Source organism: Python bivittatus, unplaced genomic scaffold (assembly GCF_059951505.1).
Source record: "Python bivittatus isolate LINGU-HERP-01145 unplaced genomic scaffold, Pbiv_v1 ctg000580_np1212, whole genome shotgun sequence".
Lineage (NCBI taxonomy): Eukaryota > Metazoa > Chordata > Lepidosauria > Squamata > Pythonidae > Python > Python bivittatus.
The window spans coordinates 8952230-8978662 of record NW_028277087.1 but is presented as its reverse complement, the minus strand read 5'-3'; the positions used below and the strand labels follow the sequence as shown (position 1 = coordinate 8978662).

At 41.5% G+C, this 26433-nt stretch overlaps 1 protein-coding gene across 1 annotated transcript; it reads left to right on the top strand.

The window, feature by feature from the left end:
- Positions 1-25735, top strand: CNN2 (calponin 2). The gene is made up of 7 exons (XM_088149533.1): positions 1-167; positions 15930-16051; positions 17265-17331; positions 18577-18714; positions 20604-20720; positions 21330-21476; positions 22302-25735. Exons 1-7 carry the CDS (start codon positions 105-107, stop codon positions 22557-22559), a joined length of 912 nt encoding a protein of 303 aa, XP_088005659.1. The 5' UTR covers positions 1-104; the 3' UTR covers positions 22560-25735.
- The last annotated feature ends 698 nt before the right edge of the window (positions 25736-26433 follow it).

Genomic DNA, 26433 nt, shown 5'->3' with positions numbered 1-26433 from the left:
AAAACTTCGGGTGAGAAGAAGGAGGCGCTGGAAGTGGCGGCTCGCTGAGACGGTCTTGAGCGTGTCTCGCTTTCGTCGGAGATTCCGTCCTGTTCCGGAAGAGGATGAGCAGTAACCAGTTCAATAAGGGCCCCAGCTACGGCTTGTCCGCGGAAGTCAGAAATCGGGTGAGAGTCGGTGGCAGGGAGGGCGTCGTGGCCAGGTGCGCCCGGCGACGGCTTTGGAGAGGCGCTTCTCCGTGCGCCCCGGCGGAGGTGTGGCGCCGCGCCCTTGGAGAGGGCGGGAGCCGCGCGCTTCCCTTTTAAAGGGGAAAGGGGGGCTCGGTGGCATTAACGAGCCGCCTCTCCTGCCTCTTGAATTGAGCCATCCCCAGCCCCAAAGGAGTGAAGGGGGTTTGCTCCCTGGAGTTCCTGGACATGCATTTTGGGGGCGTCGACGACAGTTAAAAGTGGGCTAAAGAGCGCGCCGGGGATTTCGTGCGACGGCTCTTTCCGCGTTCTAAGTTGGAATCTTGAACGTTGAAATGTTCTGTCACGGAATTTTCGGGACGTTCTATTTCAGAATTTTGGAGCCCCGTCCTTGGATGGCTTCTGCCGGCCACAAAAGTGAACCCAATTTAGGGAGTGTAAATGAGGGAGCAACAAAAGCAGCATCCAACAGCTTTGACCTATTCTCAGCCAAACTACCTAACTAGGTTGTGGGGAGCCCAAAAGAGTCTAGAACAGTATTTCTCAACTATGGCCACTTGAAGATGGGTGGACTTCAACTCCCAGAATTCCCCAGCCAGGCTGGCTGGGGAATTCTGGGAGTTGAAGTCCACCCATCTTCAAGTGGCCAAGGTTGAGAAATACTGTTCTAGAGTGAGAGCCCTATTGGCAACCTTGTGTTCTTTGAAGGATGGGTGTGATTTAAGAAACACTGATTGGAGGGCTGGGTAAGGAGGTGACATTCTGAGCTTTCTTCTGCTGGTGGGATCAAGATCATCATGCAACAGATTTATACCCTGCTGTTCTAGTGACTAATACACCAGTGTTATTGTTCCTGCACTGGTTACTCCTTGGCTTCCAGGCCAAAAGCAAAGTGCTGGTGGTCACCTATAACACCTTACACAGCACGGTACCTGGACCGCCTGTCAAGTATGAGACTGTCCATCAGTCTGAGCACTGAATGGAGGACCTGCTCTGAACGCCTCCCCCATAGCAGGTCTGGGAAGCTTGGAATGGGAGACAGGCCCTTTTGTACCTTCCCACTTATGCAACATGCTCCCCCCTCCCCCCCCCGGTGATTGGTCCCCATTCTCCTTTCATTCAGGAAGGCCCCCAAAACAATTTTTATTTCAGCAGGCCTATGAGTCTTAGAGTAACTAATGAGGCACATCTGTTCCTTCCAGTTTTCTTCTGTTATTTTGTTGTGATTATACTGATTAGTTGTTTGAGGCAATTTAAATATTTGGTATTATTGATTTCCTTTTGCATGCTTCACGGAGAAAATCTGTCTATGGTTGCTAGGAGTTGAAAACAACTTGATGGCATGTAATCAGTCAATCTTTGCATGCCACCCAGAGCCAGCTGGCTAGATTGGGGCTATAAGGATGGATGGATGGACGGACGGACGGACGGACTAACTATGCTCAGGCTTTGGAATTTTACCATATTCTTCATACTGAAATGTTTTGATCACTTCTGACTTGGGCAGCCCTTGTTGAAAAGGACAAATTAACTTCTTTTTTATAGAATTCAAGGTGCTTGAGATGACTCAGTTGACTTGCCAAAAATCAATGTTCAAATGTGTACTGGAACCACATTACTTTCCCGAAAGTCCTGCTTCTGTTGTTGTTTTTTTAAATATTGTGATATTGTTTCATCTGTTTAAAAATTACAGTATTCAGTGGGTTCAGCCACGTTGTTGTTGTTGTAATTATTATTTTATGGCTAGAAGACTCAAATAACAAAATACAGATATCATTAAAAGTTTGACATAAGACAATACAGTTTAACAAATAAGTTGATAAGATATTGCATAAAGCATTTAAAAACTCAGCATATTAATTTATTAGTAAAGACGTTTTTATAGCTGTAGTTAAAAATTTGGCTGTTGTCCCTGTAATTTTAGGATTTTTATCTGAGAGTAAAATTTTAACATTTTCAGAAATATCTGCTCCTGGCCTTGAGTTTAAAATAGGCCAGATAATGTCCTGCCAAAAACTCTTGTAAAACTTGCAGTGCAATAAAATATGATCCACAGTTTCAAGGTCAATACCATTAGAGGAGTGTTTCTGATCCTTGGCAACTTTAAGATGAATGGACTTCAACTCCCAGAACTCCCCAGCCAGCATGGCTGGCTGGGGAATTCTGGGAGTTGAAGCCCATTCATCTTAAAGTTGCCAAGGATCAGAAACACTGCATTAGAGAGACAACATCTTTGAGAGATGGAAATCTTTTGGCATCTACTAAATAGCCTATTTGATGCCAACGTATTTAATCTGGTTTTTGTAAAGGGTAGATTTACCTAAATGTAAAATACTAAGGTATATAGGGAAGCCACAATATTGAGTGGGTTCCAATTACACTTGGAAGCAACACTATTAGTTTGAGTTTTCTTAGGAGCCTTGGTGGATCATACCAAAGTCTTAACATTAATGTTTTTTTTGTGTGTGGTAGATTCAGAGTACATTTGCTTTTAGACGTGTGATAGAAGTTGCTGAGCCCTGAGAAAAGCAGTGGTAACAATTTGCAGAAATACCTTTAATCCTCAGCTAGGTGATGTGAAGCAGTAAGTTATCAGAAATGAATAAGGTTCATCGTCTTGGAATGATGACAATTTAGCATTGCATGTGCAAAATGTCACTGCCTTTTGTGATTTGGTGAGTGCCTGAAAGAATGTTCCCCAGTTCATGTGGAGTAGTTTTCCCTTCCTGGTGAGTTTCTTCCAGCTAGGTTGGATGCAAGTTTGCATGCAAAGAGAAAGACTGGTTGTTAGAATGGTAATGCCTGTATCTCTGAACTCATTTTTTTCTCCTAGGGCTATGAAGAAAAAAATCTGCTTTTTTTTCAATGAAAGGTAAAGTCTCCCTTGAGTTAAGCTCAACTCTTGGTGACTTCATGAACATCCCTGTGTTTTCTTGGCAGCAATATGGAAGTGGCTTCCCATTGTTGCCTTCTACAATGTTTTTTCAACTTTCCAGCCTAGCCTTCTGGCCCTGGGACTTCCTAGTGATCACCTGTCCAAGCACTAAACAGATCTGATCCTGCTTAGTTTTTTGGAGATCCATCTAGATCTTCTAGGTGTTCTTTTTCAGTTTGATGAAAGAGCAATTCTGTTCAAAGCAGAAGGATTTACAGTAAAAGGATTAGGGATGAAGGGAGGAGTTTTTGCAATTATTCATTTATTCAGTAGCAAGAGGTGTGTAGGCATATGCCATCTCCCCTGTACAATAGTTTGTACAGCTTCTCTGATTTCTCATGCCTCAATTAAACCCCAGAGGAGGGAATGCCTCCCACTGGGTTTTTTCAATGTGGGAAGTGCCAGGGAGATTTCAGGCTGCTGAAGACAGAAAACATGGCCAGCAATAGGGTCTCTCATCTACAATTTGGGAGATACCACCAAGAGACCTTTGAAAAGACATTCTCAACACCTAAGGTAGAAAAACAGAAGCTTCCTTTGCAGAGAAAAAAATTCTTTTGAAAAATTCCAAGTCAGATTTCAGCACAACATTTTCCCCCCTGGGAACTGCACCTATCTTAAAGAAATTAAGTAGGCTAAGATCTTAGTGAGGTGTGGCTTGAACTAACTCTCTGAAAAAGGGTGACAACATTCTCCTGAAATTTGAACCACCTTCACTTCTGTCCTGTTTCCGAAATCCTGCACTTGCTCTGCTTCCTGTTCCTTCCCACCTGCTGGATGCTTCCACTTGCTTTCGTCTGTCAGTTCCTGGCTTTAAACCAAGAGCTACCACTCCTGGGAACATTTTGTAACCACAGTCCTTGGGTCTTTGAGATGTTGGAAGTTTTCTTCTGCTTGACCCGTAGGGTAGTGTGCGCATTTTTGATCTCCTGGGATCACTAATCATCTTTTTTTCCCCCTCTGCTGTCAGAAGGCTTGAATTGTTTGCTAAAGAAAAAGCTTGAGTTTTAAAGGAGTTTTAATTGGATAAAAAGACATCTTGGCTATGGCTGAAGCACGAGAATGAATCTGGTCCAAAAGCATGTTTAACCCAGTTAACTACATAAAATGAGCTCTGCTGAGAGATGATATAAAGGAGGGAAGGAGGACAATTACAAGTGGAAGTGATTCCACTTCCAATCTTCTTCCAGATAACATCTAAAAGGAAGGTAGATCCCGTGGGTTTAATTTTCTGTGTCTGGCTCATTTGTGTGGGTATCATGTTCCACTTGGTGAAGAAATGGCTTTCCTACCATGGGGAACTGTTAAAGGTAGATAGGTAGGACTGGTGACTTCTACCAGAAGTTTAAATGGAATGAGTTCATAGGAGAAGTGGGACTTGAACCTGGAAGTTGTGAGCTGGAAGCTCCATCATAATAACATGGAGAATATATATATGAGGATTGGCTTGCTGGAACAGGACAAAAATTATAGAATCATATAGTTAGAAGGACCACTTGTGTACCAGAATCCAAATTAAATTGTCCTCTGCTTGAACACATCTGCTGTCTTACTGTGAAGTTTTTCCTAATATTCAACCAGAATCTGCTGCCTTATTATTTAAATCCATTATTCCATGTCTTCCACTCTGGGATGACAAAGAACAGATCTTCTCTGATGCATTCTTTAATCCATCTACTCCATTCCATTTCCAGCAAGTACTGCATCTGGGAAATGCAGTAAAGGCATCTCCCCTACGGTCTGTCACCTTGCAAGGGCAAACTGCCTCTGAACAAGAAGCTTTAATTCTTAGCAGAAAGCTATAGCAGACCCACCAAGGAAGCCTTCAAGCAAAGTCCCTGCTTGGCGCATTTCTTCTGAATATGGAGCTTCTAGCTAAGGATATAGACAGTCATTGGCAGACGCTGCCTCATGCTTTTATCTAATCCCTTTAAACTAGTGGCTTTCATCATGTTCTGTAGCAATGATTTCAGTAAACTAAGTCTGCGTTGTGTGGATACTTCTGGAAATCTGCTTATCAGTTCATTTCATGTTCAAATGTTGCTGGAGAAGGGGAAAAAATGGTCTGTGTGGATTTTGTAAACCTCTACTGCACGAGGTTAACCATTCTGCTGCTCTTTAGATGAAATAGGTTACAATTCCTGTATTTTATCTAGCATGGCGATGGTAAGAGATTGTAGGAGTTGGAGTTCAAAGCATTGGGAAGGAACTAGATTATTTATCCCTGTCTTTATGTTTTGGGTATCTGTAAAAGACCAACATCTTTGGTTTCTTTTTAATATGGAAATTTGCTGTGCTCAAAATCAGTATTTTGTTTAAAAAAAGTTAGCAAAAATGCACAAAAAAGTAAAAAATACTGGACAACTTAATACTGTATTTAAATTGCACCTTCTAAAAGTCATGATTATGTGGTTTAGGAGAAAGAGAAAATGCTAAATGCATTATAAAAAGATTTTCATTTCAAAGTGACCAGCTGCTCGGAGGGGAGTGTGCCAATTCGGAAGTTGAGATCTCTTCCAAATGTTAGTTCAATAAAGAGACTATCCCCCAAGAGAGAAACCGAAGAATGAAACTTGCATATGGTTTCCTATAATCTTCTTCTTTCTGCTGTCTCCTCCCAACACACACACAACCTCAATGCGCTCAGCTTCATACTTGTAATATAGAAATAACATTTCACTGGCTTGATGGAATAAAAAATAAGTGAATCATTGTGCCAGTTAATTCTGTTAGCGAATGATCAAAGGTAGAACTTATTTTGCAGAAGCTGTCTGCCTTGACTATTTCAAGAAGTATATAAAGATTGGCTTGCTGGAACAGGACAAAAATTATAAAGTTGGAAGGAGATAATTTGGCCAATGAATGCAACCCATTGTTCAGTGCCAGAATCCAATTTAAAACATAGTCTGCTTGAGTGCATCCAGTGTCAAACTTATTGTAAAGTTTGTCTTAATCAACCAGAAGCTGCCTTCTTATTACTTAATTCCATTTTCCCAAATTTAAACTTCCTCTTATTCAAGAATAGTAAACTCTTACTGAAAGAAATGCTGGAAAGTTTGGTTTTGGGTTTGCCCTTGGGCCATCTGGCTGGCTGGAAGCAGTCTGATGTTTGGAATCTGCTCCAGTCTTTAATCACCCAAATTCCCAAGTTTTCCATATTTCAGTTTTTAAGTTTAAAGGCAGAAAATCTCTGGGCTTTTTTCCCCCAGGAAAAACTTTAAGTGAGACTTAGGCGATGTGTGGTTTGGTTGATTGCTGTTAAGCTATGAAGACTTTAAATGAACTTCCTTCTGTAAAGGCAGTCTAGTATTGTTTAATTCATATGCAGGTCCACATGTCATAGCACAGGGTGATGTCTTCATGCTCTGTTTCTAGAATTTCCATTGGAGCATCAACAAGGATGTTTCAGATAGAGCAGTGTTTCTCAACCTTGACAACTTTAAGATGTGTGGACTTCAACTCCCAGAATTCCCCAGCCACACATCTTAAAGTTGCCAAATTTGAAAAACACTGGTATAAATGCTCTTTTGACTTTGGGGCTCAGTTGCTGAGAATTCTTTCAGAAGGCAAGTGGGATATGTGTCTTTAAAAATGGTGTGAGCTATGCCACTAGGTTAGTAAAACACCAACAAGAGTGAATTCTTTCCTTGTAGAGTAGGAGAAGGAACCACACGTCAGGAATTGTGGACATGTTTTGTATGCTTGAAATCCAAGATTCAGTTCTCTGCAGCCCCAGTTACATGGATCTTGGCTAGTTAGCAAACCTGGAAAAATCTCTGAAAAGCTGCTGGCTTTGATTTAACTATGGTTTATCAAATTTGGGTTTGCACAACATCCCCCTGAAGATCCAGATGTCCCAATTCTTTTAGCCTTTTGTAAGGCGTTAAAAATCTGATTGTTCCCCAAAGCTTTGGGGCTGGGAAATTAAGTCAGCTCTGTTGGCTCATCTGTTTGATTCTAGTCCTACAACTGGAAGTGGAACATTTTTAGACCTTGTGCATATGTTTATGTTTATTTTCTTGTTTCTGTTTGTTATTTATACAGGTAGTCCTTGACTTATGACCACAATTGGGACCGGAACATCCATTGCTAAGCAATGTGGTCATTAAGTGAGTCATGCCCAATTTTATGACCTTTTTGTTGCAGTCGTTAGAGGAATCACTGCGATCCTTACGCGAAGCACGTGGTCGTTAAGTGAATCTGGCTTCCCCTGTTGACTTTGTCAGAAGCCCCCTGGGAAGGTCGCAAATGGCGATCACGTGACCCTGGGACACTGCAACTGTCATAAATTCATGCTGGTTGCCAAGTGCCCAAATTTTGATCGCATGACCGCAGGGATGTTGCAACAGTCATAAATGCAAGGACCAGTTGTGAGTCACTTTTTTCAGTGCTGTCGTAAGTTTGAATGGTCATTAAACGAATGGTCATAAGTTGAGGATTATCTGTAGTGTGTTTTACTTTGAGCTTTAAGCCTTGTTTGCCACCTGGAGTCACTGTTTTGTGAGATGGGCAGCTACATAAATTGTATAAATGAATACATTTATATATATAAATAAGACATACTGAACTACTAGGGCTGTGCTGCATTAGCTAGGTTTGCACCATGCACTGAGCAACAAATTAGCTAACACCTTTGGGCCCAGTGGGTGGGTTGCGTGTTTCAGCATTTTTGGGCCTTCTCCACTTCTCACAGCTCAGGGCAGCCTACATGAAAAGGAGAAGTTTGCACTCACAAAGTTACTCAAACTACCCAGGTCTGCTGTCTTTGCCCAAAGCCACTTGGAATAAGATGGTTTTCACAGCTTTGGGAAATGCAAAGGAGGTGGGAGCTCCCCTTACCACAAGATAGAAGGGAGTTCATAACGGGGCTGCTACTAAGAAGTCAGGGCTCTGAACCCTGACTTTCTCTCAACTTCACTTGGGATGGACAGCTCTTTTGGGGAAGAGTGCACAAGGTGGTTATTTCTGGTTGGGAGAGGTGATCCTGCAGGTGCCAAGCAAACTGGCTTTCAAAGTTAAAAACAGCATCTAGAATTATGGAAGTCTGTTGTGAAACCAGTGCAGCAACCTCAGTGCAGTGTCACGGTGTTGAAGCTTTTTCCTCCTCAGCAGAGACTGCTGCATTTTGGACCAACTTCAGCTTCCTGGTCTTCAGGGGCAGCCCTACATAAAGCAGGTTGCAGTAATCTAGCAGTGTTGTGTCAATCTTGCCAAATCAGTTGGGTGGAAAATATAAGGCAAAGTACTACATAGGAAGAGATGTAACATTTTTTAAAAATGTCCTTTAATTCAGGCAGGGAAAAAAGTTATTTCCCCTGAAGTTTCAAGAACTTTTTAAAAAAAGTTTTAAATCAACGGGAGAAATAACTTTTCCCCCTTGTATAAAAACAACAGGGTTGGGTGGGGTAGGAAGAGAAAGAAGAAAGTGAATATTGCCTATTAAACGTAAATGTACAGGTAGTCGTCGCTTAACAACTGCCCTGTTTACCGGCCATTTATGATGTTGCTGAAAAAGTAACTTTATAACCAGTCCTCGCACTTACAACTGTGGTCATGTGATCGCCATTTGTGTGCTTCACAGCTGGCTTCCAACAAGCAGAGTCAATGGAGAAGCTGATAGTAAAATCGCAAGTCGCGGTCATGTGATGTCTCAAGATTGTCTCATTAGCCTTTTATCATGTTATAGCTCATATACAATGAGCAAAGAGCATGTCCTTTAATCATAACTCCAAACAGTTTGCAGCAAAATGCTTAGTAGCACGATGTAATCAACTTTTCCCTGAGACATTTAGCTCAGAGATATCCCAAAGGCCTTTTGCTGAAGTCTCTAGCAGAGCTAAAAGCTAGTTCTTCATTCTTGGCAGGCACGCCTATGTCTCCTTCTTTTCTTTAGCCATTTGGAAATTTTGAGACAGGCCATTAATGTTAAAAGTTTCAGGAACCGGAAATTCAAGAGAAATAGCAGAAAGCCATGTCAGTACATGGACCAAGATGTTGGTAATGGTTGCAGTCACATGTGAATTGCATATTCTGCAGTTGCCTCTTCGCTGCTGAATATCTTTAAACTGGATCTGTAAACTGATTGAACTGAACAGGAGGCTGAATAAAACACCCTCCAGCAGTCCTCCAACTCCCGAACTCCATGGTAGATTTGATTTAGGAAGATTTATATACTTGAAACAAGAATGTCCAAAGCTTTAATTTGAGGCTCATCCAGATTGTAATAAGGGAATATTCAGATAAGGGGATTCTAGAATCCTAAATCTAAATATTCTAACTATTTAGAATACTAAATATTAGGACGCATTTAGGGTATGGAATCCAGTCCTTTGCTCAACACAGGAATTCAAATAGAAATATCTCTGACAAATGTGCTTGAACACATTCCAGTGAAGGATAACTCACCAACTCTCTGGATCATTGTATCCACTATTGATTTGCCTTACCATTACAGGTAGTCCTCACTTAACAACCATTCATTTAGTGACTGTTTGAAGTTATAACAGTGCTGAACAAAGGAACTTACAACCAGTCCTCGCACTTATAACTGTTGCAGCACCCCCACAGTCACGTGATTGCAATCTGGGTGCTTGGCAACCACCTTACACTTACAATGGTTGCAGTGTCCTGAGGTCACCTGATTGCCATTTGTGACCTTCCCAGACAGCTTCTGGCAAGCAAAATCAGTGGGGAACTGTGTGATTCACTTAACAGCTGTGGTGATTTGCTTAATGACTGCTGCAAAAAAGGTTGTAAAATCAGGCACAACTCGCTTAACAACCATCCCGCTTAACAACAAATTTTCTGGTCCCTATTGTGGTTGTTGAGTGAGGACTACTTGTAAATAGCAGTCTCTAACATTCATTTGGAATCTAGCTTCTTTCTATGTATTTCAAGATACAATTCAGAACTATCAGTTTAATTGATATTTAGACATTGGACTCCAGTATGATTTTTAACATCCTCCTTTTAGCACCCAAAGAGCTGAACGTGTTATATACTTCCTAGGTCTAATTATCTGGGGAAAAAATCCTTGTTAATTATCTTTGGAACTATCCCTATTTTGGTCTCGCACTGATCTATCATCCTGCAAAATCATGTTTATTATTTATTATTAGATCTTTATCCCACCTTTATTTGTACAGCTCAAGGCAATGTACATAATGCTTCTGCCTCCTATTTTCCCTACAACAACCACCCTGTGAGATTGTCGGGCTGATCCAAAGTCACCCAGCTGGCTTTTATGCCCAAGGGAGAACTTTAGAGTCTCCCAGTTTCTAGTCCATTACACCAAACCGGCTCTTATTTTTATGGAATAAACTTTTATAAATGGTCAATTTGGAGGGGAGAAATACAGTAGCAGAACCTATTCCAACGTGCAGCTATCTTTCCTGGATATGTTCAGATAACTTTTCTGAGCTTGACCACTTTTAAAAGTGCATCCAGAAGGCACCAGGCTGGAAAATGCTGAAGAGCCCTTGGAAGAATCAGATGCATTGAAATTACTAAAATTAAACCTGGTCAGCATTTGTTAAGTCACCCCATTACAGAATGAAGGAACATTGGCTTCACTTGCTAGGAAAATACAGTTCTTAGGTATTGGAAGCTGTGTGGTGCCCTCCGGATACATAGGGACTGTAGTTGCCATCATGGGCAATGCCATGCTGGTTGGGAATTCTAGGATCCTAACACATCTGGAAAATGCCAAGTTTGGCAGGAGGTTGCTGGAGAGAAAATAATTCCCGTTGAGTTGAATGATGGAGAACCATGGCAACTTTGAATTGGTCTCCTAAAAAGGTGTGGTCAATGCCAGGGCTGTGGAGCCGGCACATGAAACCTTCGACTCCCAACTCCTTTAATTACATATCAATATAGGAAATAAATTATAAATATACTAATTATATATTTTCTATATTGACTGCAAGCATGCAACATACAAGGCATTTCATCACTGCCAGCGTGAATCAGCGGGCAACTTTTTAGAACCCTAATCTGTTAAAGCTTGGGTCTAAAGGCTATAGCTAAGACATTCTGGTTTTTTAATTTTATTCATTAAAGAAATTACAAACATTCAGTAACCGTATAGTTTAAACAAAGGATAAAAGCTAAAAGAATAAAATAGTTATATTTTTATCAAGATATATATTTTGAAATTTGCAGAGAACTTGAAATTAAAATATATCCTGAAAAAAATAGGTTAATCCAATTATTATCTATGATATAGGAAACTTTAACGTATTATTTATATTATATACAATTTAAATTTATTAGGAGTCGGTACATTTTTACTGACTCCCACTCCAGTAACCCAAGAATTGCTTCCAACTCCGACTCCACGGCCCTGGTCAATGCCTTAATTGCAACTGATTTCATATTTGTGTTAAATTGTGGAATAAAGAAAATATTCTTGCATACCTGGGATAAAAAATACTTGGGTTTTTCCTTTGTTTTGTTTTAGTAAGTTTTCAGTGAAATTAAAGCCACAGTACAGGATGCTAGCAAAGGCTTGATTCTGGGCGGTACTTATCTTTATTGTGGATATTTGCATTTTAGGTATTTTATATAGAAAGAGATAGATCAGACTTGGCAGTCTGGAATCTTCCATATGTTCTGGATTCCAGTTCACATCATCCCCTGGCTGTGCTGGTGAGGACTGACAGAGCTGAACTCCAAACATCTGGAAAGCCTTGTTCTACAGGTTGCCACCTCATGGGGGGAAAAAAAGAATTAGAGGAGCAGGGATAAAAACATTGGAGAGGAATTGCTTTGGCAGTTTGGGCATAACAATTTAGCAACATCTGGATGGCCATGATTTCTGGGGGTCTTAACTAGCAGGGCTTTAAAAAAAAAATGGCAGCCACATCCATGCAAAGTTCTGCCCATTTTTATGGACATCAGAGAGGCAATAAAAGGGGTGGGGCTTTGATTGTATGGTCGGAGCCATCTTGACTCTTTTGACTCCCCTGGTGGATATCCCTGCGTGATTCTCTATTCAAATCAAGGATGCATCCTCAAAGAAGCTAAACATTACATTCTCTAGTCCGGTGTTTCTCAATCTTGGCAACTTTAAGATGTGTGGACTTCAACTCCCAGAACATGCTGGCTGGGAAATTCTGGGAGTTGAAGTCCACAGGTCTTAAAGTTGCCAAGATTGAGAAACACTGGTCTAATTTTATTGACCTGGTTCAAGTATCAGGCCAAACTATCATTAGCTGAGAATGAGTTGTCTGGGTTGTTCCATGATTTACAAACAGCGATGCCTGAATTCACCCAGCCAGTCCCAAACAAATCCTGTTAGGGCTTAGTTCAGCATGGACCCCAGCCAGTGTATTTGATGCCATCCCTCTTGAGAGCTCTAAAAACTAGAGATGGCCCAGTGCACGCCCAGTTAAGTCTGCATAAAATGCAAACCAATAATTAGTAGTTACTCTTTCTTGCTTTGAACCAAGTTGGAAGACTCTCTAAAGTCAGAGATACGTCTAGTCAATCTTTGTGCCAAAAGGCTGTACTTCCAGCTTCTTTCTGCATCGGGAACAAGGAAGAAGGAGAAGCGGTATCGGAGCAAGCTGGTTGACACACCCCTGGTGTATTTGCTCTGTCAGCAGTAAACCAGCCTGGGTTGTTGAAACCTGCCAGCCTGCTGGAGCGCCAGTCTGCCCTTGTTGCTCCAGGGGGTTGCGTAGAACTGATGGAGAGCATTTGGGAGTTGCTTTGGGACAGAGAGTCTCCCAAGTTATTCATTGCTGCAGCGTTTTTCCTTTGTCCCTCAATTTTTCCAGAGACAGTTAACAATAAAGATGAAACCAAGGTCATAATAAACAGCTGCCATAATGCCATAAGCAATGTGAAATGGAATGGCCACTCACTTAGTATCTCCTTCTTTGAGGAAAATTGAACGGGATGGTTTAAATAACTAAAAGCTTGATTGTGAAGCAAAAGACGTACTTTGCAGCTAAGACCGCACAGCCTGCAAACCCACAATGTGGCATGTTTGGTCTTGATTGAGTATGTTGGGTGAATCCAGCTGTTGAAGTTTGTAAACTGTGGCTTATGGCTTAATGTGATGTGTAAATCTAGTCTCTGTTGGATGCGGTCTTAAGAGGGATGGTATGGAAGTGTTTGTATTCAGTGCTTCGGTTTGTGGCTAGGGTTCAAGTGTGGTATGCAGTTTGTTCAAGAAACCACAATTTAAGAAGATACTAAACATAAACCATAGTTTACAAAGCACTGTGGCAGGATGACCTATGTCAATGTTGTCCAGACTTGGCCACTTTAAGATGAGTGGACTTCAACTCATGCATGCTGGCTGGGGAATTCTGGGAGTTGAAGTCCACTCATCTTAAAGTGGCCAAGTTTGGACAACACTGACTTATGTTCACCTTCAGGCTTGGGGGCTCACTGAGTGGCTTGGGGCCAGTCACTCTCTCTCAACCTAAACTGTCTCACAGCATCGTTGTTGTGAAGCATATTGAAGTAAATGCTGGATATGGTGCCTTCAACTCCTGGAAGCAGGGAGATAAATCGGCTCAACAAATGAAATCCAAACCACCATATGACAGCTTTGGATATCGTATGAACTGGGCCGTTGTCTCATATTCATTGTGCCGCAGTACAAAAGAGTGGGAAAGAGTGAAGCTGGTTTCATGTTTGTAGAATCACAGGGAAGAATCCAAGAGTTGGAAAGGACCTTCTCAGCCAGTCTTACTCATTATTCAGTGCAGGAATCCAGACTGAAGCACCTCCAGCAGATGACCTCTTTGGCTCAATAGTTCTGTTAATTGCTGTATCTCTGTGTAAGAAACGTGTATAAAATCTTCTTCTTTGGGTGTGATCGGGGTGCTTCTCTGCCTTAAGGGGAGACCCCAGCTGACTCTATTGGCTTGCTTTCAATAAAACTTTAAAATCTCAGCTGGTGTTTTCGTGTCTGATCTTCTGCCGGACTGAATCCTAATTGGGGAGAGTCAGGAACTCTTAGATTTTGCTAACAGTTCCACTGCTCTTACTGTTAGGCAGGTTTTCTGAGATTCGATTAGAACCTGTCTTCCTAATTTTACTATTCTGCGTTCTGCATCTAGAACTTTGGAGAATCAGTCTTGCCCTCCTGCATTTTCCTTTCAGATATCTGAAAATGCCATATCCTCCCTTACATTAATCCTCTTTTCTCTTTAAGGCTAAACACTCCCACTTCCTTCAGTCTGTCCTTATAGGAACTAGTTTCTAGTATCCTGATAATTATTTTATTTATTTATTTATTTATTTATTTTTCAAATTTGTATGCCGTCCATCTCCCCCAATGGGTGACTCTTTATTGCCCTTCTCTGACCTTATTCCACTTTCTCTGAATCTTTCTTAAAGGGTGATGTATAGAACTCAACACAGTACTTGAGATGGGTTCTGACTGGTGGAAAATAAATAGGAACAGTTACTTACCATGATTTGGAAACTACCCTTCTATTGATGCAGCCTTGTAATGAATTTGCTTTTTTTTATTGCAGCCACACAATGATGCTCAATTTCAGTTAGTAATCAATTACTATTCTGAGATTATTATCCCATTCTACACCTTTGCATTTGAGTTCTGTTTCCTACATGAACAACCTTGAATTTTGTCTTTAAACTACATTCTGTTATTTTCGGCCCATTTTTATAACCACTATTGTTTTGAATTTTATTTTCAACTTCTGTTGATTGATTGATTATGTGCCATCCAGTCATTGTCGACTCTTAATGACAACACAGATAGATTTTCTCCATGATGCAACTTCTAGGGTACTGGCTATTCCATCTAATTTTGCATAACCTACAAATTTGATAAAGCATTTCCTTCATTTCTTCATCCAATTAATGAAGATGTTGAAGAATATAGAGTCTAGGTAGCACTCATTTCCTCCTTCCAATTTGATCAGGAATTATTGACATGCACTCTTTGAATAGTGCTTGAGTCAGCTATATATCTAATCAGCTCACATTTGAACTAGCTTTGTTAATCAAAATATCATGGGATACTTTGTCAAATCAAGGAGTATTACATCTACAGCATCCCACAATCTACTAAGGGAGTTGTCAATAGTGTGTATTGGGTTTAGCAGTTGCAATTGATGAATCCAATATACCTTGGAATAGTCTTCATACATGAACATAGATTTGTATCTGAATTACAGATAGTCCCCAGTTTAAGAATGAGCTCCATTCCCAAGGTCTGTCCTTAAGTCGAATTTGTATGTAAGTCAGAACAATATTATTATATAATACTATATAGGTAGTGTTGTGTAATTAACTCAAACCATTGGGTATTTAACTCAAATTTTGCTACAATAGGCTCTGTTCTTAACTATGGGTCATCCTTAAACTGGGTGTTCTTAACCCAGGGACTACCTGTACTATAAATCAGGAACTGTTTCACCTTATTTGAGGGTGCATGGGTAGTGCCACTGTTTAGCACCTGACATTCATATATCTTTATGCAAATAATTACATTCTTTTTTTTTGCATCTTCTGATGTAAAGCCCCATCTATTCCTTCCTTCCAGCTAGTATGTACCTTCCCAATGGCTAAGTTCTTCCACAGAGGCCCTAGTCCCACTATTTATTTTATTTATTAAATTTATATGCCGCTCATCTCCCCCAGAGGGTGACTCTAGATGGCTCACCATTAAAATCTGAAACAGTAAAAATATAAATATCCATATTAAAATTAGCTAAAAAAATCCCTACCATCCGTAGCTTGACAAGTGATCAAGATGAATAATACATTCTCAGGATCACGGATAAAGTTTCCTTCCAAACTGGATCTGTTTCTCTTTCCAGCTTGCCCAGAAATATGACCCACAGAAGGAAGCAGAGTTACGGGTATGGATAGAAAACCTAACCGGGAGGCAGATTGGCCCTGATTTCCAGAAGGGGCTGAAAGATGGCGTCATACTTTGCGAGTAAGTAGGCCAATGAAGAGAAACTTGAACCTTGACTCACCATTCCTGTGGTTATTCTGCAACCTCTTCCAGGATGTGTTATGAAAAATTGTATTCTTTTCAAGAAGAGACAGTGAGCTCCAGAAATGGTTTTATGGAGGCAGGGAGAGTCACTGTTGGGAGTGATCCGGGATGCTTAATGGGTGTGGCATTTGGAAATGGGGATGGTGACAGGGCATAATGTTTCACATGATGCAGAATTAATTTACAGAAGTTAAGGATTTTGATTTTGTTTTCTGATGTTGCTTCATTTTTCAACTCTCTTCTGGCTTTGCTGGCTTTGTCCCATCACTGCACCAATTTGCAGATTTATTTTTAGGAAGTCCACACAAAAATTAGTACACAGGCATAGGTACATTTCTGCAAATGTGTGCATTTTTGTACTCACTTTTTCTTATATGTCCTTTTTTAATAAGTAGTTTGCCTATAATGTCATTTTTGTGCATTTTCCTGTAATGTCTGTACAGTAAAACTTTGGATTGCGAGTAACTTGTTCTGCGAGTGTTCCGCAAGACGAGCAAACATTTCTAATAAATTTTAACTTGATAAACGAGCGATGTCTTGCAATACGAGTAGAACGTGATGCCGAATGTCACATGATCACAACTGAGCCAATGGTTCTTCTCTCTCTCGCTGCGGGATTGTGGGTGATCATCTCCCATGCTAGTGATAGTGAAAATGGTCCTACACAATAACCCTCCTCTCTCTTGTCTCCCTCACGTCAGCCACGAAGGTTTTCAAAGGTAGTGCAGGTTAATTTGTTTTATTTTTCTTTATATTTTGTATTTTCTTTATTATTTTGTATTATATTGTATTGTAATCATTTTTATATGAATATTTTGGGGTTGTGGAACGAATCATCTGAGTTTCCATTATTTCTTATGGGGAAATTCGCTTTGATATACAAGTGCTTTGGATTACAAGCATGTTTCCAGAACGAATTATGCTCGCAAACCAAGGTTTTACTGTATTCTTGTTTGTGAAATTTGGGAAAGAAATTGATTTTGGAACATAAATTGCCTTCTAGTTTGCATATATAAATATATATATATATATAGGAAAAAATTCAGACATGTTAAGTTAGTGTTAACATGATTTTCATTCCCATTCTGATGACTGTAAGTAGTTTTAAAACTGCATTAAATCTAGCTGAAAACTGTGTTTTGCTCTCCAGATTAATAAACAAACTACAGCCTGGTTCAATAAAGAAAATCAACACCTCTGCTCTCAACTGGCATCAGGTAAATACTTGGCTGCAGTGATGGGAAATTAAATTGCAACGATGATAAAAAAAAAATAGGATGCAAGATTCAGCAAGCCATGATTAAGCAAACCATGTGTGGAGCCAGAATATGTCCCTCTGTGTTTGCACATGCTGTAATGCTGACTTACATTATAGACTTCAGTCCTGAGATGTAGTAGATCTTGCCAGATAGCTGGCTTCCAAGAAGATTCCAGTTTCTCAGGGGAGAAATGGGTTTCAGTTGCCTATTAGTTACTTCTAAATGGAACTTCCATGAGCTGATGCAGTCTATCACTGAATAACCAAATGCTGGAAACAAGAAATGGGGAAGATCTGCTTCTGCCTTCTTGCTGTGCTTGAGAATTTGCAGGAAATATTGGGCTGGCAGGAAACAGAACTCTGAACTGGATGTGTCTCTAGACCGGTCAGCCAAGTCGCTTAGACTGATGAATTTGGCCTGTCAGAGAAGGAACAGCTGCAGTTGGGAGGCAGTGCCACTGCCCAGTCTTTAACACAACTACAAACATTTCCCCACCTGCCTCTGTGGTTCCTATGTTATTTTGTAAGCAAGAGCAAAAAGAGAATGCTCGGGGTGTGGGCTGATTTGATCTGCGTAACTGGTTTTGCTGGTCATGAAGGGAGCAGGATTAGCTCCATAGGGTGCTGAAATCCCACCTCCAGCCATTGAAAACATTGTTCAATAATCTGGCTGGCTTCTGGGTTTTTTAATGGGCATTTTCTGTGGAGCTAAACATTTGTTTTTGTCTGTGTGTTTCTTTGAATGAGATCAGCTTTCTTGGAAAGTAGAATGTGATACAGTGGGCTTCCCCAGCAGGTGTGCTCTATTGTGTTGGGACTGCAGGGCGAAGGATTCTGGGAGCTGACTTTTAACACATCTGGAGGGTGCCAGGGTGGGGAAGGCTGTTGGAGTCTACCGTGTCAGTCCAGGTTACTGTAGGGAGCCATGGAGATGACCTTGGAGAAGACATCCAGAAGCTGTTAGGACAATCACAGGTGCAGAAAAAGCATGTGTTAAGCTCTGGGTAGGAAAGTAGTAGAAAAAGACAGGATTTGCTCCACCCCACCTCCGTGGGGTATAAGAAGGAAGGGAAAGCATGGGTAGATGTGGAAGATTCTGCTACTATGGCCTATCTCAATAAAGTATAGTCGTAATACTCCTGTGGAGTCAGTTTCCTGATCTGGTCTACCCAAGCCGTGACTGTCCATCTCTTTCTTCCAACAGCTGGAGAATCTCTCCAACTTTATCAAGGCCCTAATTAGCTATGGCTTGAAGCCCGTCGATCTGTTTGAGGCCAACGATTTGTATGAGAGCGGAAACATGACTCAAGTGCAGGTGTCGCTCCTTGCTTTGGCGAGCATGGTGAGTGAAGAGAACCTCTGGCCCCATTGTGGACAGTCTGCTAGTTCTCCATCTTAACGCTGTGCTTGGACATAAGGTGACTGGCCTGTTAGTGCTGTTGCTGGCATTATCTGTGAAGTGATCTGAATGCTGTATGGACAGAATGCCAAGTTGGTAATCTTGTGGATGCAGAGCTCATCAAGGGAGGGGCACGTCAAGTGAAGAAGATACTTAACTCCTTTCATATTCAAATTTACTTTTCCAAATGTAGCCTGCTGTTTTCTCCCCTCTGCAGCCACATGAGAATAAATCTAGGACACAGAGAAGATGTGTGTAGCACTTCAACCCCAAATGAGACACTGTAGGGTTTTTTGATTTTTTTTTCTTTTGTATTGCATGCTAACAGGTTAGAGCAGTGTTTCTCAACCGTGGGAACTTTAAGATGTGTGGACTTCAACTCCCAGAACTCCCCAGCCAGCATGGCTGGCTGGGGAATTCTGGGAATTGGTCCACACATCTTAAAGTTCCCAAGGTTGAGAACACTGGATTAGAGTAAGTATATCAAGTATGGCTTCTAGAATTATTTTTAACCCTTTAAAAAAAGTTCTGCTCTAAGACACATGACCGGGAAGAGGGGCCTACTGCTTCTCTCCTTGGAGTGCATTGAGGAATTTTTTTTAAATGGATGTTTTTCTCCACAACTTTTGGCTGCACTTGCCCTATTTTCAGACTTGTTCTTCCTTTTGCCACATTCTCCCCTCACACCAAATTTGGTCCAGTTCTAATCTGTTTGGGGAGTGTTATTGTAGAGAGTAAGAAAGATGACCTTGTCAGAGATGGGCCAGATCCATTACCAAAGCAACAAGGAGAAAAACCTGGCTGAAGTCCAAAACAAGCCAAAAGCACGCATCTGTAGCTCAGATAGACACCTCGCTAATTCACATAAGAAGTGGAGGAAGCACAGCACACTCAGACTTACAAGATTCTGTCATTATACCTCCAGTAAAAGTAGACTTAGCCTTCCTGTAGAGTTGATTCTTCTTCTGGTCTACCTGGTGGGGCTGATGATTATCTAGTTATCCTGATGATGGATAGGCAGAAGACAGAGTCCCAAGTCCTTTTTATATAATTTATTTCCAACATTCCATTGAGTTGGAAAGAAGGAAGGAAAGGAAGGGCAACAGATAGCTGTGTTGGGCTATCTGCGTGCATTGACTGGATAAGTACTTTACCCTGGTTAGCATAGCCTTTCCTCATCTTCAGATGAGGTTGAACTGGAAGTGCCATCAGGGACATCTGCAGGAGGGAACCCAAAAGTGAAGATGGCAATGTAGAGGACAGGGGGAATGGCCTTGAAGGACAGGAGGAAGAGGCAACAGGTAACAGTCACATAAGTGGGGCCTGAGCATGGGCCAAGAAAGTAACTTGAGAAAACATGTCAGACATGCAAGATTCTGTTATTATAGCTGTTACAATAAAAGTATTACTGACCTACATGATATTGGTTCCTTAGTCTGGTCTTAGGGCTGACAGGTGGCTGTGACCATGTGATTGAAAGGCCACCCTCTTAAGAAAGGAGGCAGGGCTTTGATTCCATGATTGTGGCTGCCATCTTGCCTTCACGACCTCCCTCCCTTACAGATACCCCTGACTATCAGGATCTCCTCTGGAGAGTGCTAGTTTCACAAAGGCTGTCAAGGTGTTTGATTTCTCCAGAGTTGTGTTTGTTTGTGAGGCTCCAAAGAAAGTTTTGTAAAGAGCTGATGGGATCAGTCACCCGAGCATGGAATTCATCCAACTTATGTAGCTGAAACCTAGAGATCTTTTTGACTATGAGAACTGTGGAGTTATTGGGAAGGACCTGAAACTTTGGTGGAGGAGTAACTCAGGGCTTTTTCCTCTTCCTGCAGGCGAAAACAAAAGGGATTGAAAGTGGTATGGACATCGGGGTGAGATATTCAGAGAAACAGGAGAGAGCCTTTGACGATGCAAAACTCAAGGCTGGACACTGTGTCATCGGTCTACAGGTACATTTGGTGACCTTGTGGCTCTTGGGGACCAATGGAAAGGTGATCTAAGCTGGTGTAGGACAATGGTCAAAAGGCTAAGCTGTGCAGTCAGGAAGTCCTGGTTCTGAAGCCTGTTTCTGTTGTAAAAATGCTTTCTCTGTCAATTCTTTCTGCTCTTTAGTAAGGTTGTGAAGCACTTTGGATTTGAAGGCAAAATAGTCCTTTGAAGAGTGCGCAAATGTAGGACCTGTTGCAATTCCTTAAACCAAACACATCCTTTCCTAGAATTGGACATGTCCAAAGAGTTGCTGAGCCATAATGACTTAGAAGGAACAAATTGCAGAAGAAGTGAAACAGTTTTAGCAGCTTGAGGAGCTGGTCATAGATGTCCATTCCTAAACTAGAATGACACCAGAATGAAGAAACGTGTGTCATGGCATCATTACACAAGTTCTGTTCTTTCACTTGCAAGAACATAAGGGGGAGAGTTTGCATCATGATGCATGTTTCATCCCTTGTCTTCCTCTTGTAGACACCTATGGAGCAAGTGGATGAAATCCAGAGATCTGCTGTAGTTATGGTATATCAGACATAGTAAGACTTAACCAAGCTGCTGTTTCTCTTCAGATGGGCACCAACAAGTGCGCTAGCCAGTCAGGAATGACCGCATATGGAACCAGGAGGCACCTCTATGACCCCAAGAACCAGATACTACCTCCAATGGACCATTCGACCATTAGTTTGCAAATGGGTACCAATAAGTGTGCCAGCCAGGTAAGAACTTGGAGTTTTATTTTCCAAGCCAAAAGAGGTTGGAGGCTTCCCCAAGATATACTGATTATTTGCAGGATCCATGCCTTGCAGCAGAGAGATAACACCAACAAATTGCCCCCTTTTTGTAAACCTTGACAAGAATATCTCAGCATTGTCATTTTATGCTGTTCAGCCATGATTTAACCATGGTTTCTTGAATAAGCCAGTCAGGTAAATTCACACATTGCAGTGAATCCTAAGCCAAGGTTTACAAACCACATTTTGGCTTGGTGCAGTGCACAAACCCAGCCTCTGTTTTCCTTATGAGCAAAGTAATCACAATTTATTGGGTCAATTCTTTGTTTTCTCCATTTCTGCTGGCACTGCCCAGGAAAAATGGGCAGGGTGTGAAAACATGCCAGGAATAAGCACAGTGTCTGACTCAGACATCACACCAGGCTAGAATTTGTAGACTAACCAGCTGTGTTTCCAATTGCTAACGATAAACCGCAATCTTTTCCCTGAGGTAGTTTAGCACATCGCTCTAAGCCAAAAGCAAACCACATTATGGCTTTGCACTACAGATAAGCCAGCCACCTCTGTGCCAGATAAATACAATCCTGCTTTCTTTCCTCTTGTGAAAGGTCTCCCACAATTGTAACATACTTTTTATATCAACTGTTACAAATAGCTGTATTACTCCACTTTTATTTAATTATGGTTTTAGTTGTTTCCAGTTATACCTTCTACCTCTGGTTGTAATAAACCATTCATTCATTCATTCATTCATTCATTCATTCATTCATTCATTCATTCATTCATTCATTCATTCCTCTCCCCGTTCAGGTGGGCATGACGGCGCCAGGAACCCGCCGGCACATCTATGATTCCAAGCTGGGCACGGACAAATGTGATGACAGCTCCATGTCCCTCCAGATGGGCTACAATCAGGGGGCCAACCAGAGCGGGCAGGTGTTCGGTTTGGGCCGCCAAATCTATGACCCCAAGTATTGCCCTCAAGGCAATGCTGGGGAGGCAGCCAACGCCGCCTCAAACGAGGACCAGAACTCAGCCAACTATTATTACTATCAGGAGGACCAGTGAGCTGGATTTTTTCTTTCCCTTGCCCTCTTTTTTCCTTCTTTTTCCCAACCACCGCTGGACAATTCCTGGCATAGTCCAGCAATACTGCAACGTATGTATTTTTAACGTTTTAAAAGGGAAAAAGAGTTGTCCAAGCTGCCTTTCCCTTCTACCCCCCAAGGATAGGAAAAAATAAAGGTGTTCACCCTTGTTTTTTTTAAGAAAGAGAGTAAAGCTGATCCTTAACATTACAAGGGTCAGAGCAAAGACCGTGTGACCGTCCCCTGTTGCCCAAACTTACCTCTAGATACTGGACGTAATAAACTCAGTATAAAGATGCAGGTTTGATTTTACACTTTAAAAAAACCCAACACTTTTACATCCTGGACAAATTATTTAAATGATACATGTGCACGTGGAGAGGGTTGCAAAATTTAACCTGGATTTTCCCAGATGCAGGCAGCAATTTCCAAAGTCTGAAAACCACTTTTTACAACTGTAATTGGACGCGAGGCCTAGCTAGGATTTTTTAAACCATGGTTTGTGGACCAAGCCAGAGATCACTGGAAACCTCTTAATGCTCCTGGTTCTGACTTGTATAGCTCGCATTACCTGAGTGAAATTTGGTATGGTTGGATTCTGTATAATGCCCCACCCCACCATGGCCTTAGCCTGCTTCTTCCAAGTGTCCTAAGGAGATGTTGAAGGAGAAATAAAACTTTCTCCCTCTCAACAACCAGAAATTTCCCTCGGTTCCCACTCAGTTCTACACGGAATTTTCCCTGTTCAATTTCTGGCCAATCAGAGTAGCTGATACCAGGCTGGATGGACCAATAACAAGAGCTGGGATAAGGCACCTTCACTTCCCCACACTTCCGGTTGTGCTCGCACACCCATGAGGTCCAGAAATGGGAGGAGACTTGGTTCTTTCTTCCAGTGCTCAAGAGGAATTACTCTGGTCACCTTTTCATATTCTGCCAGGTGACCACATCTAGGCTACAAAAATCCAGACCACAGCTAGATGGCAGCAGGTAACAGGCTGGAAACTAAATACTTGCTGCCATTTGTCCAAATTTGCAGCCCTGTAATTGGGTTTCAAAGTTAATCTTGAGGCTTTTATGGCTGAAACAAAATCATGTAATGGATATTTTGAGGTATTTGATTACAGGGCTGAAATTTTCCTTTACAAAGAATATTTCCCTCATGTTAAAGGGGAATGGATATGCTGCCTTTGCCAGCCTGGAGGCTGTCGGATATGCTGGATTATGAAATCCCCCAGTTCCCAGCCGGTACTGAAAAATCTTATGCTGATTAGGAATTCCATAAATTGCAGTCTTACAATCTAAACTGGAAGAAAATGGAGCTGACAACTGCCTAGCACAGAGTAGAACCTTCATTACCTTAAACTCGTTTAGTGGACAAAACCTTTGCTTTCCAGAATGTTTCCATAATTCTGCCTAGAAGCTTGGCATTTTTTCCCTCTTTGGAATCTCTATCAGATTTTTAATCTGAGCTGATGAACTGGAAAAAGTGGATGCTAGCCGTGATCATTTTTACTTATGGCACTTAATTTGCAAAGAGTTCTCTGGTTTAATCCATCCTTGTCCTGATGCTACAAAAAGGAGTTTGAACCCAGATGAAACCTCTCTCCACTGTCTGCTCTGATATTCAGTTACATCAAGTCTGTTTGCCCTTCTGTGAGCAAATAATTGACCACTTTTTCAGAAGCTAGTTACTGAGGTCACGGGGTGATGCTGGATTAGGGTTTTTTTCTTTTAATGTTTCTTGTACTGGAGGACTAGCGATATGTAGCTGTCTGTCTTCGTCATTTTTAAGATTTGATTCCGCAAGGGTCACTGTTACTCAGGCTATATCCGTAGGGACATAGAGATTTTACATTGTAAGGGAGGGGTGTCTAACCTGTTGAGGTCTAGGAACTTGAAAAAAGCTTTCAGAGGTAGTCCTGTTTTTCTCCTCTGCCCCCTCCTCTGTTTGATGGGGCTTAATACTTTTTTCTGCTGCTGTACAACGGATCAAGGGACCATGACTTTTCCTTAGGCCAAAGTAAAGCTTTAAAGTCTAAGTATCTGCATAGTACATAAAAGTCACCTTTTTCTCAAAAAAAAAAAGGGTACTTAGGGACCAATATATTTAAACATCATTGCTTGTTCAAAAATCCGATAGTTGCCTTAATTTTTTATATGCTGGAAAAAAGGAATTGTGATTTGAGTCACTTTGCCATGCTAGCTTTCTTCACAGAAATGAATTGGGTGCCCGTCCTAGGTTTCAGCCTGTGGAGATAGAGGTTGAATTTACATCACATGTGAAGCTGAGCTTATAGTGCTTTGTGAAATGTTGCTAACTGTGCTTTGCTTGCAAACATGAAAGTTGTTCAGAACTCCTTAGCCATTACCTCTGAGTTGTCTTTCTCCATAGCAGCTTTGTGGAAGAATCGAATTCGATGCATTTGGGGCTCCAAGAGTGGGACTGGAAGCATCGGGCCAATAGATGCAAGCGTGCATACTTTTTAAGGGGCTCCACTTTTCAGAGTGAAAACTTTCTTGGCAAAGAATATTACCTGATACAAGGGGCGAATTGATGTAAAGCAGCCTTCCACATCTGGGGCCTGCCAGACATTGTTAACTACAGTTCCCATCACCCCAGGCAGGGATGGTGGGAGCTGTACTGGGGGAACACCATATTATAGGAGAATATGGTCTACAGGCATGCTTCTTTGATCAAGCCTATCTCTGGTTTCATAAGGATTGCCAGCTGATATGTCAGTCAAGAGGTAGAAGTGTATCTAGTCCACATACACGTATCAGAAAATGTAGGTTTTGAAGATACCCATGGCCAAGAACCTTGTGGCATCTTCAAAGCCTAAATTTTCTGATATATCAGCATGTGGTCTCTGGCATTTTGTTAATGAAGGTATTTAAATCTCTTAAAAGCCTTTATTTTAACCCAGCTTCCCTCTACTTTAATTATCAGTGTTCTTCCTTTTAAACAAAAAACTGGATCTGCTCTTCTGTAGGTGTATGGATAGAGCTACGTACATTTCTCTGGCAGAGTTGCTGAGGCAGAAAGCACGCTGTCTCGTCTGAGAAATAGTAGGACTGATGGATAGAATGTGAACCTGCAATATTTGAATTTAAGCAATAAAAGGGCTTCAAAAGCAAAACCCGGTGTGCGTTCGTGGGGGCTTGTTTTCCTGAGGGATCAAAAATCGAGCAAGCAAACTGGTATATGCAGGGAATTTAAAAAAAAAATAAAGTTGGCAATTGCAGCTGTACAAAGCCCCACCCCTTTTGAATGTGTGCGATGGCCATAAAAAAGGCAACATGGCTTGCATCATGTAGTTGCAGCTGCCAACATGATTTTGACAGCCCCCTGCAAACAGCAATGATTGTTTTGTATCAGAATAGCAAATAATGTGCCATGAAACATTTCATTTTGTAATTTAGGCAGTTTCGTCCTGTGAGAGCAAGAGCAGCCGAGCAATGCTGTTTAAAAAAACACACCAGTCTGTGTTCATGACAACACAGTAAGCAAAATAGAAAACACATGGCCCAATATGAGTCAAAATAGGAAAATTAGAAAACACAGCATTTACACTAAAGCTTAAATGAAATTAAAACCCATGGCTGATCACAAAAGCAGGATCGGTAGCCATCACAAACATTCTTGCTATATTTAAGCCCTGTTCACCTACCATGCCAGGTTTGCTTAACTAGGGTTTATTTAATAAGCCACTATGGGGACCACAAAGCCACCAATCATGGTTTACAACCCCAACAGCTGAGTTTCCAGAACCCCTGGGGCCAAAACTGAGCTACATGATGTCTTGGGCTGTGGTCCCTCCAGATGTTGCTGAAATACAGTCCTGGCTGCTTCA

Bases quoted from the DNA above. Each gene is read 5' to 3' on its own strand.
- CNN2 (XM_088149533.1), top strand. From the start codon at position 105: ATGAGCAGTAACCAGTTCAATAAGGGCCCCAGCTACGGCTTGTCCGCG. The intron at 16,052-17,264 runs GTAAGTAGGCCA...TTTGCTCTCCAG, and splicing joins GATGGCGTCATACTTTGCGA to ATTAATAAACAAACTACAGC. The intron at 18,715-20,603 runs GTGAGTGAAGAG...CTCTTCCTGCAG, and splicing joins TCCTTGCTTTGGCGAGCATG to GCGAAAACAAAAGGGATTGA.